The sequence below is a fragment of the Triticum dicoccoides genome, chromosome 7A (assembly GCF_002162155.2).
Source record: "Triticum dicoccoides isolate Atlit2015 ecotype Zavitan chromosome 7A, WEW_v2.0, whole genome shotgun sequence".
NCBI classification, from domain to species: Eukaryota; Viridiplantae; Streptophyta; class Magnoliopsida; order Poales; family Poaceae; genus Triticum; species Triticum dicoccoides.
This window is the reverse complement of record NC_041392.1, coordinates 467,703,740-467,718,931: the sequence shown is the minus strand read 5'-3', so window position 1 is coordinate 467,718,931 and position 15,192 is coordinate 467,703,740. Positions and strand designations below refer to the sequence as shown.

Here is a 15,192-nt window from a genome sequence, read left to right as displayed (position 1 = left end):
CCTGCCATATCTTTTTGCCTGATACTCCTACTTACTCTTAATTCCTCCAGCAGATTAGGAGAAGGGCACTTAATTAGTCCTGCGATTAAACTAGTCCATGGGCATCATCTGTCCACAAATGGCCGCTCCATCCATTCTCGATCTACCCTGTCCCCCTTGCTCAGTTGGTACATAGATTAGGCTAATATAGCTGTCAGCTAGTGCACAGGACGAAGCAAAGCTAGCAAATGGCGACTGCTCCATCGCCTTCTCCGGAGCCACGGAATTTCAATACGCCCAAGTGTGCGTCTCCACTCCCTACGTACGTAGGAGTACGTGATGGGGTTTATCATTACAATTCCAAATTGCCACATGATGAAACAAATAAAGCTGCTAGTCATGCGTACGCTTCTGATTAACACAAGTGGATTGGACGGCACGCCAACACACGCTGGAATGGACACTTGATCGGGCATAGGTTAACGTAATCTACTTGCCTTGTTATAATGTACTCCCTCCGTTCCAAAATAAATGACCCACCTTTGTACTAACTTTGTACTAAAGTTAGCACAAAGGTGGGTACAAAGGTGTACTAAAGTTAGTACAAAGGTGGGTCATCTATTTTGGAACGGAGGGAGTTCTTGCTCCGTTTCTAAATATATCTCTTTATAGAGATTTCACCATAAACTGTATATACGGAGCAAAACGAACGAACCTATACTCTAAAATGAAACTATATGCATTCATATGTGGTTCATAGTAAAATCTCCACAAAGACGAGAGTAGTATTGCATTTTGCAAATAGTATGAGAGATGAAGCGGGACGGGCGGGGAAATGGAACATCGGTCGGTCGGTCGGTCGGTCGGTTCTTCGGCCGTCCTCACATCCTCAGCGACGTTGGTTGACACGAACAACTGATGTGTCCCCGCATGTCAGCCGAGTGCACTGTGTGCAAGAGACAATTTTGCAAAGGAAAGTCTACATGGACGAATGAACATCACATCACTGAGAGTTGAGAACCATCCATGTGCACGTTGAACATCTTTGGCCGGCGCAACCATGCCTTCGTGTGCGGTTTTGGGCGGCCACGGCCACTGTTCCAGTTGCGGCACAAGCATGCATGGAGTATGCGTACGCTGCGTGACCTCGACTGAACTATGTATGGTCCACGGAAAATGCATCCACGTTCTGGTGTTGGACACTTGGGCGCACGTTGCTGAGTGGACCGAGTTATGGGCTCAGTCGGCGACCTGTCTGTCATTCAACTAGCTATAGCTCATCGGTGGTGCTCAATATGTTCTCACGTCTCTCTTTCTCTAGTGAAACTGAATCGCTGCAAAATTATCTCCGTCCGGGCAATTCTCTTCTTCTTAATTAATCAATGAGGCAATTCTTTTGCCTTCGTTTTGAAATTTTTTTTTTAACAAAATGTAAAATATACAGTATGTCACAAAAATTATAGTGTGAAAAAACTCTTTCGGACCACGCCAGCACTAACTTTTTTGGTCTATATAAGGGTGTTGGCAGCCTCTTTGTTTCTCAAATAATTTCATTTCTTTGTTTATAAAAATCTTCTCCCTGGCTAGCTCCTCTTAATTTTTTTTCCCTTTCCCTCGAAGCTATGTGGCCCATAGTGGACCCACCACATCTTGTAGAATCGGCACCCGCCCCTGCGAGCCCACGTCGCCTAGAGTGTCGAAAGATTGGGGCTTCGCCACCTTGGCCGAGCTCCCCTCCGCCCATGCGGGCTCCGCCATGAGCTCGTCAGTCCAACATTATATTTTTTATAGCGTATAATTCATATTTTGTTAGTCATAAGATGGTCAAAGTTTGACCTAAAATATGAGGTAGCCCAATAAACCTGGACGAAGTAAAAGTGAAGGTAAAACATGTTTATGGTTACACTATTCATCCAATTGATTTAACAGAATGGACCACAGGAAAAACTAAGAGATTTTTTCATTGGTTTGGGTTTCACAGGAGAAACAAAGGAATTTTACAATCCACTCCAACATCTTCTTCAAATTCCTATACACAAAGACCAAGACAAAGGCCATAACTAGCACATATTGACTTAATCTTACCTTCGCATATGCACTAACCTTATAATTTGACTACTTTATGGGATTCATGTGTTTTTCTTATTCCTGTGAATCAAACATACAATTATGCAAATTCATGTGTTTCCAAAATTTTCTATTTTGTACTCTCTCTGTTTCTAAATATAAGTCTTTTCAGAGATTTTAAATGGACTACCACATACGGATGTATCTATCTACTCTTATAAAAAGCAGAGTTGGTGATGACGGTGTCTACCATCTTGCTATATAGGTCGTCCAATCTATATCTAACTTATAGGAAGGAAACTATGACAATTTAACCGCACTCCTTTCCACATTTGCAGATAAGGCCTTTCCTCGTTCATCCTTTTCTCCCACGAGATCTTGATGTTCTGTGCAACGCACGAGCATCTTGCTAGTATAGACATATTTTAGAGTGTAGATTCGTTCATTTTGCTCTGTATGTAGTCACTTGTTGAAATATGTAGAAAGACAAATATCTAGGAATGGAGGGAGTACATGCAATCCTACCATATTCATACGTTTTCTCTATTTTTATGTTTTTTTAATCCCGAGTATCCTCACAAGATTTCTAAGGGTTTCTTTGATTCAACCGACTCTCCCAGGAATTTTGGAGGATTGTAATCCTTAGAAATTTTGCCTACCAAGATTGTAATCCCGCGATTTCAAAATCATGTGAATCAATGAGGCCCAAAAGAAGTGGAGGAATATGATCCTTAGTGTTTATTCTTAATGACAATCCATAGGAATTACTCTTAGGATTCATTTGCCCTAGATTTTATAGAAAAAAAATCATCCACTCCAACCTCTTGTTTAAAATCCCATAATTTTTCTTCCGTATAGTCAAGCATCCATAAAAAAATATGTAGCACTAAATATGGCATGACATTCCATTCATGCGTTTTTCCTATTAAGGCATTTAAAAAATCCATGCAAATCAAAGAGGCCCTAACCTTCCCTTTGCTAGCTCTACGATCAACCCCATATGATTGTCGTGATGGACATGGTCGGAAGACCAGTGTGCTTAGTTTTCTACATCAAAATACTTTCGGGGAACATGTAGGCTACAATAGCTATGAATCAAAATTTTCTACCACGTCACCCAGGAATAATATGTGAGGTGCGTGTCATGAGTCTACCACTTGACGGTTGATACATCCAACACATCTGTAATTTTTTATGCTTCGTCCTTCGGTTGTGCAATGTTTAAAAAAAATAGGAACTAATATAACTTATTAATGGTGTGCCTAGTGCAAGTTCCCGTTTTATGTTGTTTTTAATTTCAGGAAATAAAATATCACTAGAGCCCCCAAAAATTCAAAAACAATTGAAATAACTTAGGATGCCTGAAGAGGCATTGCGGCCAAGGCCCAGTACCTACGCACCCCAACGCCCTCTTGCCTCCAATGCCCGATGTCATTCTATAGCCCCAAAACTTCCCTTAGAGTTATTGGCCATTTTTTCGCCGTCGCCACTTCAAGTTCCGAGGCAATCTTCCTTTACTCTGTCAAAGTGGGAATTCATCTCCATCTTCACCAACGTCGACCTCGCGCGCCTAGATGTGTTGTGACTAGTCCATCCCCTGGGCTACACGTTATGATAGTAGCCAAGATGTAATATCACCATTTTGAAGGTCAATACAATAACCAAATAAGTTGGCCTACATGATTATGTTAATATGATATAAACTCTAGGGTGATGTTGGCCATTTGATGAATTATTATTTTAGATTTAAGGATACCTTATGTCTAATTTATAGGTGCATAATTCTCTTTAGTTGCACGTTTTAGTCTTGGTCAGTTTAGATAGACAATACATACTGGGAATGATGTTCATTAGTTGGGTTTAATCTTGCAAATAAAGTATTGAAGTGTCAGAAAGTGAAAAAAACTTGTGTTGTATTATTGTCACTAAGGATAAATGCTTGTATGAGGACTGAAATGATTCATATGAATGACCTATGAACGGATTATTAGCTATTGATGCAGAGAATGTCTTGATCTATGACGTACTGCCTATATAATATGAACACATCACATATAACGTGGCATGATATATTTCATTCTGCATTTTTTTTCACTTGACTATGTCATTTTGCCGCATTTCTATGCATTGGAGAGATACACCGGATGAACCTATGAAACCCAATCCAGTTTTTAGCATAATAAAACTCAACTTGCAGTAATTTTTACCTATACTTTTATTTCTAGTTATATATATTTTTTATTTTTTAAAAGTAGTTATATTTTTATTTTGACGATACAAAAAATATTATTTACTACTTTATCTTTTAGTTAACTTGTATAGTTAGCAAGGCCAGCAAGGTTGACATCCTTGCTGGTATTGTTGAGACACAAGCGGAATTGTATTTGTGTCGTAGAAATTTACCCTGTTGCATTGCAGAACGCCATTACCTTTATAGATTGATGATACCTTGATTTTTCTATTGTAAGAAATTACCGCTTGCTGCAAACACGTGTACCTGAAAGCTCAACTCACCGTTAAACCATATTCCTAGAGAGTAGAGACCGTGCGGATATTTCAAAACCACGATCGATGCATTTCGTGCTGCAACAGATCGAATCGAGAAGGGAAGAAGCGACAAATCTGGACACCGCACTTCCGACAAATCTGGACACCGTTCCGATTCACTCCGTCGGTGCGAGCTGACCGTTGCTTCGTGGCGTGGCATCACAGCAGGTTCAGCTCACTTGGCCTCCATGTGCCCTAGAAGTCTAGAACCAGAAGGCTTAAGCCCGAAGTCACTCGCACGTCGACATTGACCGTCGTCACCTCGACCCGTACGCGCATTAGCGTACTGATGATCCTGTGCCGCAGGGAAAACACGTTGGCCGATCGAGTGCACCGGACGCCGGCACGTAGACCGCCGTCGAGCCGCACAACCCGAAAAGGCTGGCCAGCCCTCAGGAGTGTTTTCTTGGATGGATGATAAAGTGTGTCCGGACAGCTCGGTTCAATCCGTTTGCGGGCGATTTAAGGGTTCGTGTTGAACATGCCTGAGGTTCCGTTTGGCACTCGAGGAATTTTTCTGCTCTCCATGGAAATGAACTGACTTGCGTCAAATTTGCAAGGTGAACACGACTGCAGCTTCCGGGCTAGGCTGAGAACACACGGAGAGGGAGATATCTTTGGTCGTGGACGGAGAAGATACGGTGGTCTGCGAATCGGATTTGTTAGCACTTAACATATGCTTCTGTGTACATGACAGTATCTGCTCATCTTTATAGGGGCTAGGGACGAGCAGATACGATTCCCACTTTTCAATCCCAGCCGACCAACGCAATCACAAACGATAAACAAAGGTTAAAGGTTCTCAGGGTACGATTCACTGCAAAGTTCGGTGGTGAAAAGATTCAGGGACCAATAATCCTGAAGCGTCAGGCATACTACGTGGAGAGGGACTCTTTTAGATTATAAGAGAAGAAATATTTGCAATGGTCTTTACAAGGCACAAGGGTACGTTCTAGTACAAAAACGATTTTTTTTCACGAGAAACACCATGCATTCCATTAAATAGTGGTCGCGGCAATATCACCGGCCACAGCACCAGATACATCTATGGGGAGATCAGACAGCCACAAACACTGGCCATTGATCATTGCCCTTGAGCCATAACCAGCTAACAAGTGTGCTGGTACATTACATTGTCGAGGACAAGCACCAACTTTGTAATCTACGAGTCCCATTTGCAACTGGAATTTAGCTTCACGGAAAAGAGTACAAAAACGACTCTATCATAACATTTACATCATCACAGTATTTATGCGGCGAAAATGCAGCCTCTTTACGTGTCTACAGGATACGGTTGACGTCGATTTGAATAATGTGTCTTTTTAACACAGAGAAAACATTTCATACACCTACTTTCTGGTATGCTGCACCATTGATCAGGGCATAGACAATGCTAATTAACCGTGAGGATCCAATGGTCAAAAGCCGAGGAAAAATGAGCATGCTACAAACATAACACCTTCCAAGCCGGTATTGTAGTTTATCATCATCCTATAGACTGCGCACGTTTTGGCGGGTGTGTTTTCTCCACCGCCGCAGCATATGAATGCAGCCCCCGGCAGACAAAAGGCCACAGGCTGCAAGACCTAGAATGGTTGAATTTGCGATGTTCCCATGGTAGGCGCCCTGCACACAGAAAATAAAGGAGTGCTGTCAACCACTGTGTAAACATGCCACCGTGTAAACATGCGGCACATTAACATTTACCGCCAAGAAAGGGCTACCTGTATTAGGAAAATGAACATAGGTGCATTTCTCAGTGCTAGGGAAAAGCTCATCATGCCCCCACGTAGTTCATTTGGAAGGTACCTTCAGCAGTGTCAACCATGTAAATAGAGCTCTAACAAAGTGGGCTTCAATCTGAAATTTATCGAAACCATTTCACTTACATTGTCCTAAATCTGGCCAGCAAAGGTAAAATAAAGCCCATGGACGCATGGAAGATGCAGAACAGTATCACCAGTGTTCCAATCTCCTGTCGAAAGAAACAAGACTCATTAGACTCACGACACAAACTTTAAACTGTAGATGTATGTTGGCTTGCAGATATACACGGTCATTATGATGTACCTGGTAATCATAAGCCACAACTGACAAAGCAAGCCCAGCGGCAATGTATGCTGTTGTCAGGCTATCCTCGTTCTGGAAAGGAGCCATGGCTCCATAAAACCATGGAACAGCAGCACTTCCAAGCATTCTCGAGACCAGGAAACATGGGTAGATTAGTGACAGAGGAGCATCCCTTCCGTCAGCCTGTTACATTAACAGATCTGTGAGTGTATAAGTGTGACTTCGGTCTTCAATCAAACCCTGATCAAGCACAACAACATAAGGAAAGCTAGCAGAAAAAACTAAGGTACAAACTCATACCACTATCGTTGGTGCCCAGAGGAACCAAAAGGCTGATACAGAGAACTGGACACTTGCTTGAGCTAAGACCAGAATCAGCACTCTTTTGTCTGAAACAAGCAGGAGATTCTTGTCAGAGATGAAAGTGAAAAGTGCAGGCACCGAAGAAGCTTGACCAGATGATAAGAGGTGAGTTTTCTATTCATTAGTTCACAATTAGCTGTAAACTCCGGAGGATAACAACAAAAGTTCCATTGTTCACATCATAAATTCACAACTGCTTTCTTATTCAACTATCACAGCTCCTAATCCAAGCATAGTCCAAGAAACCCAAAAAGTATCATATTGTTAAGGACAATAATACAGGAATCTCAATAGCCTCAAACGCAAAGCCACGAGACAATGACAGGACATTTCATACCTCTATCTACTTCATCCTTTAGCTATTCGAGGACATTACCTTGCTAACAGTATTAAAGATCCATTAACAAAAATGACACAGAAAGCATGAAAAAATAAACAGGATGGTATACTCACCACTCACCTCTGAGGACATGAGCAAAAAATGATTTTTGGTAGCTTCCAATGACAGATGCATGATGGGCGGTACTGATACTTGGTGCTTTTCTGATATACAATATTCCTATTATTGATACTAAGGCTGCAAACGTATACGGAAGCAAGATTCCTTTGTTATCATCATCAAGCAATAAGTTTGTGATTCCTTGACTTCCAACAAGGGATATTGATTCAAAGAATGTCATCAGCCAGAAGGTATCAAACAGCGAATCTTGCTTCTGGCCTTGCTGAAAATTCGGCATAAAATGGTTAAAACTGGGACACCATTGATGAAGGCAGAAATAGCAACAGAAAATGTCTATGCAAACACAAACCTTCTCATGCTCCAGCACAATCCATGTCTCAAAACAGAAGCAGAACATTGAGGATGCAAGAGCCAAAATGAAATTGTTGACCCATGCACAACGAAGCCCACTGAAACTCTTCAAGCCACCCACTGCAAGCTGAAGCATCCAGTAGAATATGCAAGCATTCTGTGGTCCTCTATGAATTTTAGTAAACAAATGTATATACCGATTAGAACAATAAAAATAGGTTCTCGTTTTACACGATATTAATAGGGAGAGAGAAGATCTAGTTATCTAATGGGCCTGAAATCCATGGAGATGCACATAACAGAAAATCATAACATATTATCAAACAGTAACACAGACCAACTGATGTGGAACAGAAATATACACAGAGGTACGCTATACAAACAATTAATTATACCGGTTTAAGGAAGCACTTAATCATACCAAGTTATAAATGTCCTTGGTAGTATGGCCTACTCTCTGTATTATCAACATTCTCACGTGACACTTTAAGTTTTTGAACTTCGTATACCATTTTACAGTTCATATTTGTTGGAAGAACATCTTAAAGCAGAATGGATGAGTAACAAATATAGTGCTAAAGGGGCGCACATATACTTAATAAACAGGTTACTTATACAGTTATTCTATATCTCATTCCACAGGCTTTTGTGAGGTGGGACATAACATAAATGAAGAAATATAACTTTAATATGGACCCTTGAACTTGATCGATAGAAACATAACTCTAATATGGAATCAGTCAGTCTAATACTCTACTCTACTGAACAAAACAGCATAGAATTTCTAGAGTCGAAACAGAGTTCTATAAACAGGCACCTACCAAGATAGAAACTGGTTGCCAGGATTATGTTCTATTTAAACATTGGAATGTGGTTGAGACTGTTCTGAGTTGCAATGCTATACAACTCACATATGCAGGCTATGCACATGAAACAATTTACAGAAAATGTTTCACCATTCGATGTAAACAAATGATCCAAATGGAGAACTCACAGTTTGTCAGAGACAACGCCAGATGCACCGCCGAGAAAGAGCGCGGCGGCCGTGGCCGCGGCAAGGCGCGCGGCCATCTGCTCCCTGCCGAACCCGCACCGCACGAACTCATCCTCCCCGAACACCGACTGGATCCCCTCCGCCACTACACAGCAATAGAAAACATCACTAGAGCCGCCCTCGTCAACTCTACAAAATGCAGGGGGGCATGGGTGGTGCTGCTTACCGGATGCAAGGCAGAAGAGGAGAAGGAAGGCGCGGCGGAAGCGGAGGAAGGGCGTGGTGCCCACGTCAAAGGGAGAGGGCGAGGAAGGGGTGACTACGGCGGCGTGTGGCCGGGAGAAGTGTGGGAGGAGGAGGACGGCGGTGAGTGATGCGGCGGAGATGAGCGGGTAAGCGAGGGGGGTGAGCACCCACTCCTCCCTCTCGACCACCATCCCCATCAGCGGGATCGATTGTCAGGGGAGCCGAGAGGCCTCCGCCTGGCCGCCCCGGTCCGCGGCTGGGACGGATCCGGAAACGGCGGCGCCGGCACGCTGGTTTCTGGCGAGTTCACGTTTCCGGCGACTCGGACGGGGACCAGCAAGAGGAATGGGGTGGTCGCGGAGTCGGCTCTATGGGCCGATCTGGATAACCACTGGGCTCGTTGGGGTATATGATAATATGGGCTTTTCACGCGGATCTTTGGGTCGAAAATTAAATTTTACAAAATTAGTCAAAAATTTCTGAAACTTCTTGGAAACAAGAATAGCATAGCGTTATATTCGTGTGCATTTTTTTACGAAGGAATGAATTCCATGGAATTCTAGGCAACACAAAAACAAAATCGACACTATTAAAATGTTACTATTCATACTCTTTTTTATTCATTTTGTCTTTTTGTCCTAGAGTCCATAAAAGTCACTCCTTCAAGGAACTTTTAACACGAGTATATAACTATACTATTCTTGTTCCAAAAGTTTTAGAATTTTTCACTTACTTTGCAATTTATAAATTGTTACTTTCAAATCAGGTGCAAATGGGACCCAAGATCGATTGGGTATTTCCCCTCGTGGATGCTTCTCTTTGTGTTATAATATTTTATTTTCCATGTCCCTAATTTGGAACACAAAAAAAGGAGTACTATTATTCTCTAACTAATTCATGCCAAATTGCTGGTGACTGTTTTTGCGGGCGAGTTATGTAAAATTCAGCTTTAACTTGTGCTCCCTCCATTCACCGTTATAAGGTGTTTTGGATATTTTAATATGGACTAATATGAACTGAAATGAGTAAATAAACACACCAAATGCATCTATATACATCCGGTTTAAAAAAGTTAGAACATCTTATAACTCAGAATAATGTTAGTGATAATTTAGCTAAGTTTGCTAGAGATGAGGGCAGAACCATGACTTGGTTAGGGTCTGGCCCTGAAGTTGCTTTGTCTTTAGCTTTTGATGACTGTAAGGATCTTGTGATTGAGTAATACAAGTTTTCACCCACAAAAAAAACTTATAAGAGTGAATGAAGGCAGTACTTGTTAAAGTATAATGGACATATTGTTAGTTTGGGTGAACGAGGTGGATCATCAATGCGATTTGACAAGGTGCCAATAGCCAAGACATCTCAAATTTGCAAGTCAAACACAATGTTTTCAAAAATTACAGCCTACTTGATTTGTGTATTTGACTTCAAAGGAGCCTGTTAATTGTTTCTTTTTAAACACAGTAAATACATACATCATTTTAATTAACTTAGATTTTGGTAAACGAGCTTGTGTATCAAGTATGCAACTTGAAAAGGTCAATATGGTTAACCTAAATTCAACATGAGTAGCTAGCAGCTAAAAACACACAAGAAAATTCAACATGTTAATAGATGTATATATCCAACTTGATTTACCCAAGACGAAGTGCAGCCTTCAACTTCAACAGCAAAAAATATATTGTACACTAGTAGTGGCGAAACTAGACATGATTTTTAGGGAGGCAAAACACAAATTTTAGATGTTCGGAGGGGGCCAAAGGCTATATTCGAAACTCAAAACATGACTTCAAGACACAAAATTTTGTTTTTGTTGTGCATCCCACTTGTCCGTTGGTCGTGAGCGATGGTTTGATCTAAGCTTAGCCGTGAGGGAACCCGTGTCGCTTTGTTGGGATTTTGATGTTGCCCGGGGATAGAGCGAAGCCACCATTGGGGTGTGTGGGGGTGTCGTCCACAATTCCCTATCGCTCTACCCGTGTTGGAGGAGGCCTTCTAGGGGCATGGCTACATCTGATGACGGTTGGGTCATGGTACACTCAATGTAGGTCTCACCGGTTCTCCAATTGGTGCTTCTCTTTTCCCATGGCTTCGATCATATGGTGCATGCGTTGTTTTTTAGAGCAAAAGCATAAATGCCCAACTCCAAACTAATGAAGCGATCAACCGGCTAAGATACAATGGAGCTTGATAAAAAATGAAAGATAGCAGGCGAAGCTCGCTCACGATGAAGAACTACAAAGCAAAGCAACAATTAGAAGGGACCACCACAACGAAACCTGAATCAAACCGCTGGAGGGCCTGATGCAAACTCAAACAACAGAGCAACAACATCCGGTAGAAAAACAACCAAGCTAGACGAGAGGATCTGGACCGCATGGAGAAAACGTCGATTCAGATGCCCATCGACTCGGGCCAATGTCGAAGGGGAGATCCAGATGTCCCCTACGCCCAAATCGTGGCACAACATGCGGAAACCGTCCATCGACCGATAATCTAGAGGCAAACAGGGCAGAGAGCCGATGAATCATTATAGAAGAACCAACTTGCCAACAACATTGCCGACGTTCCGGAGAGCGGAGCACCGCCGGCGCCACAAAACACCTCGCAGCGGGTCCAAAACCCCCCACCCTTCCCTTGAATGACACCTCTAGGGAGGACTGTGAGCCAGAACACCGCCCTCCCCCTTGCAACGATACCTTCGCAAGACGGCATGCATGTGAGAGGAGGGGGAGGGGTGACGGTAGGGCTGGGGTCAGGTCACTCTTGTATCGCCTGTGGCGGGCGACGCGAGAGCCAGGGGGATTAGAGTCTGGGGACGACGTTTCATAAGCTCGGGCGTTATTTTTTGCTTTGGTTCGCCAATTGGATCGACAGGTTGGCAGACATGTCAATAGACCAAACGGAACAATCCCAAATTTTGAACATCAGACACAGGCAAAGGGAAGAAGGGTTGTCGACGTGACGTGACACCGAACACCATTGAAGAAAGGAGCGCTCAACTCTTCACGGGGGCTCCTAAGAAATAGACTGGTTCTCCGACCTCGAGTGCGAAGAAAAATCAATAGGAACCAATTTGCTCAAATTTCGTGGATGCATCATGCATGTCATCTTTATAAACACACGATTTACACATACATAATTTCCATTTCTCACTTAGTTCTGTGTCTAAAAGATAGAAAGACAGGCAAACAAATCAAAGGAATCCAACACCAACACAGCACCCCATGATTGGCAGCTTCTGGGGCCTTGGAGCCCCTGCCCCTGTTCAAACAAAAAAGCACCCCATGAATGACCGGAGAGTAGGCACATAGTTACCCTACTGGACCGGGTTTGGAGGCATACACATGCACTCCGATGGCCACAACCGCGATGGTGAGCAAGCAGAAGTAGAGGATGGCGTGGACGAGGATGGAGAAGCCGCTAGTGCCCATGTTGCCGAACTCCACCACCCTCACCCTCGCCGGCAGCTGGAACAGGAACCCCGGCGACAGCAGGATGAACAGCACCACCGCCACGATGATTGGGCCCCAGTCCGTCGTCGCCATCTCTCCTTTTCTAATTTCTATGTCACGCACACAAGCACAATTTTGACACTGTGTTCGGTTGTTACTCTCTGGATGCTTGGAGCTCACTGTGACTTGGTAACTTGGTAAGGGAGGAAATAGGCGGTCCATGCAATGGGATGCCATACTTTGGAGGCAAGGGACCCTAAAGAGAGATTTAACTGCGGCAACGTGTTGGTTGACAGGTACGCATGCCGCTTCTCTTTTTGGACACAGTCGGCCTACACAGCACGCAAGGGATCCCTTGAGTGTTTCCTTTACACATGCCGTAGTCAGCTGCTATAAGCAGGCCAAGTTTAGGATGGTTTGTTCCCTAATGGATTGCTAACATGTTAATCGATCGACAGATTAAAATATTGTATTGTACACCGGACCCAGCCCATAACGATGACGAAGCTAGGACAAAACATGGCAATATGTAATCTGAAAATAGCTTCAAGCTTGGTTTATTTCTGAGAATTCTGAATCTCTCGTGTATGATGACAAATCCAGATATCCGGCTACCCAATTTACTACTGCTGACAGGAATGCAAATTGTGTTCTCAAGAGGAGGAGCATATCCTGTACTGCAGAAACCAATTAGCACATCACAAATATATTTGTGAGCGAGTGAGCACCTAAGTGTATATCTATGGCAAATTTTAACATGCTCCCTCTTACCCCTTCTTTTTACATATAAGGTAAGAAGTTAAAAATTAATCCAACCACTAATTAATGTGATCAACGGCTCAGATCTACTACGTACTCTTACCTCTCATATGGAAAGAGGATGTAAGAGGGAACATGCTAAAACTGCTCGTGTATCTATGGCACATCACAAATTGTTCCAGCCAATACAAGGAGACACTAAATTCAGTATAGATGTACAATATTCAGTTTAAAAAGTTGAGCCCTATTGCTGCAGAGAGGCATGTCATCAGGTCAAGTAAATAATGGAGAACTTGGAATATATAAATCCGTATTATTGTGAGAACAAGTTCATGGAACAATATTACACGGGAACCTGATTTGGAGGTGCATTTAGATATTCGGAGAACGGAAAACTTTGTTTTTGCCACTCTAGCTTTTGCCAATTTTACTTATGCCACTTTAGAATTTAACATCTCACTTTTGCCACTCTTTGCTTTTGACAATATATCACAAATGCCATTCCATGGCAAAACCGATAATTTTTTATTTCACTTTTGCCACTCTTAGCTTTTGACAATGTATCACAATTGCCACTCTGAAAATTTTGCTTTTGCCACTGAATGGTAAAAGTGATATATTATCAAAAGCTAAGAGTGGCAAAAGTGAAATTGTGGGGACCCCGACTCATAAGTCGAGATCACCGAATGCACGTGTACAGTGATCTCAGAGATCAATGCTCACTGAACACACAGAAGCTGAATAACAAGAGTTTACATCCATGCATACCGTCTCACACAAATTATGACCATTATGGTCAAGTCTTACATTGATAAAGCCTTAAGGGCTGAACATCAAATGAAACACAAGCAGCGGAAATCTTCGTCGATGAGTAGAACCCATGCCATCTGCCTTAACCCTACAGGCATTTTGACTGGGAAACGTCCTAATTTGCATGTTCGTCTCCAAAAAACTCTTCTTCGAACTCATGTTCTTCCATGCCCGGCCAATTAAATAACCAGTGGCAAGCCAATGAGTACTTTGAATGTACTCGCAAGCAATCCATGTTTTGGTTCAAGGTACAATAATGCATGATATAGGTAAATTTTTGCGGAAAGCTAGTTTTGAGTGCAATGACATGTTCAACAACTTGTAAGACATGCATCAGGAGAATTCAATTAACCATGAGGATAGGTTACAGATATCAACATAAATAGAGTGGGCATCAACCCAACTCAATCATGTCAAGTCCTTTGACTTGACCCAAGTAGTTCTTCCCACTTATCCAAACACACACACTAGTTTGTAAACATGTGGACGTAGCCCAAGAGCGGTTACCCAACTGTCCTTGATCGTGGACACGGCTATTCGAATAGTTTTACACTCTGTAGAGGTTGCACACTTTACCCACAAGATCCGGAGAACTTCCGTGTCATCCATGACCCGCGGTACCTCAAGTACCCGGGGTAAGCACCCGGTCACTATCTTTCCCTAGACGACACTAACATAGAGTCCACTCGATTGGCAGTAACCCCCGTGCCCAATATTTCACATCTTAAAATTGTGGAGCCTCGCTCCCATTTTCATCACATACCACAAGCACGGGGTACCAACGGTGTGTCCGGTGCCTTGTGAAAACAGTCATGGCCGCCCTACCTGGCACGACCCCGTCCCGAGAGAGAGCACCAACTCTCCCCCGTCACTAGTAATGCGTGCTCCAAGCTAGTATCGGCCTAGGTAATCAATAATACCCTTTCCCATACAAGGGTAGAGTGGTTGCGCATGTAAGGTTGGAATAACGGTCGCAACTTAAACCAATCCGTTTTGAAAACAACACACACACTTGCCTCGGTACACCACTTCGTCATCAAGTGGCTACCCAACTCATCATCTCCCCCGGGCATAAGTGGCACCCGATGAGG

The 15,192-nt window shown here is 43.0% G+C and overlaps 2 protein-coding genes across 2 annotated transcripts; both read right to left on the bottom strand.

The window, feature by feature from the left end:
* Nucleotides 1–5,654: 5,654 nt before the first annotated feature.
* Nucleotides 5,655–9,443, bottom strand: LOC119331162 (molybdate-anion transporter-like). The gene is made up of 9 exons (XM_037604335.1): nt 9,058–9,443; nt 8,832–8,976; nt 7,836–8,004; nt 7,487–7,748; nt 6,964–7,052; nt 6,664–6,846; nt 6,483–6,568; nt 6,318–6,402; nt 5,655–6,219 (listed from the first exon to the last, which is right to left on the bottom strand). Exons 1-9 carry the CDS (start codon nt 9,272–9,274, stop codon nt 6,085–6,087), a joined length of 1,371 nt encoding a protein of 456 aa, XP_037460232.1. The 5' UTR covers nt 9,275–9,443; the 3' UTR covers nt 5,655–6,084.
* A 2,719-nt stretch (nt 9,444–12,162) lies between these two features.
* On the bottom strand, nt 12,163–12,730 carry LOC119332724. Its single transcript, XM_037605877.1, has one exon. It carries the CDS (start codon nt 12,623–12,625, stop codon nt 12,392–12,394), a length of 234 nt encoding a protein of 77 aa, XP_037461774.1. The 5' UTR covers nt 12,626–12,730; the 3' UTR covers nt 12,163–12,391.
* Nucleotides 12,731–15,192: the final 2,462 nt, after the last annotated feature.

Coding starts and splice junctions, on each gene's coding strand:
- LOC119331162 (XM_037604335.1), bottom strand. CDS start 9,274: ATGGGGATGGTGGTCGAGAGGGAGGAGTGGGTGCTCACCCCCCTCGCT. Junction 7,749..7,835: donor TTGTGCTGGAGCATGAGAAG/GTTTGTGTTTGC, acceptor CCGAATTTTCAG/CAAGGCCAGAAGCAAGATTC. Junction 6,220..6,317: donor TGTTCATTTTCCTAATACAG/GTAGCCCTTTCT, acceptor TTCTGTGTGCAG/GGCGCCTACCATGGGAACAT.
- LOC119332724 (XM_037605877.1), bottom strand. CDS start 12,625: ATGGCGACGACGGACTGGGGCCCAATCATCGTGGCGGTGGTGCTGTTC.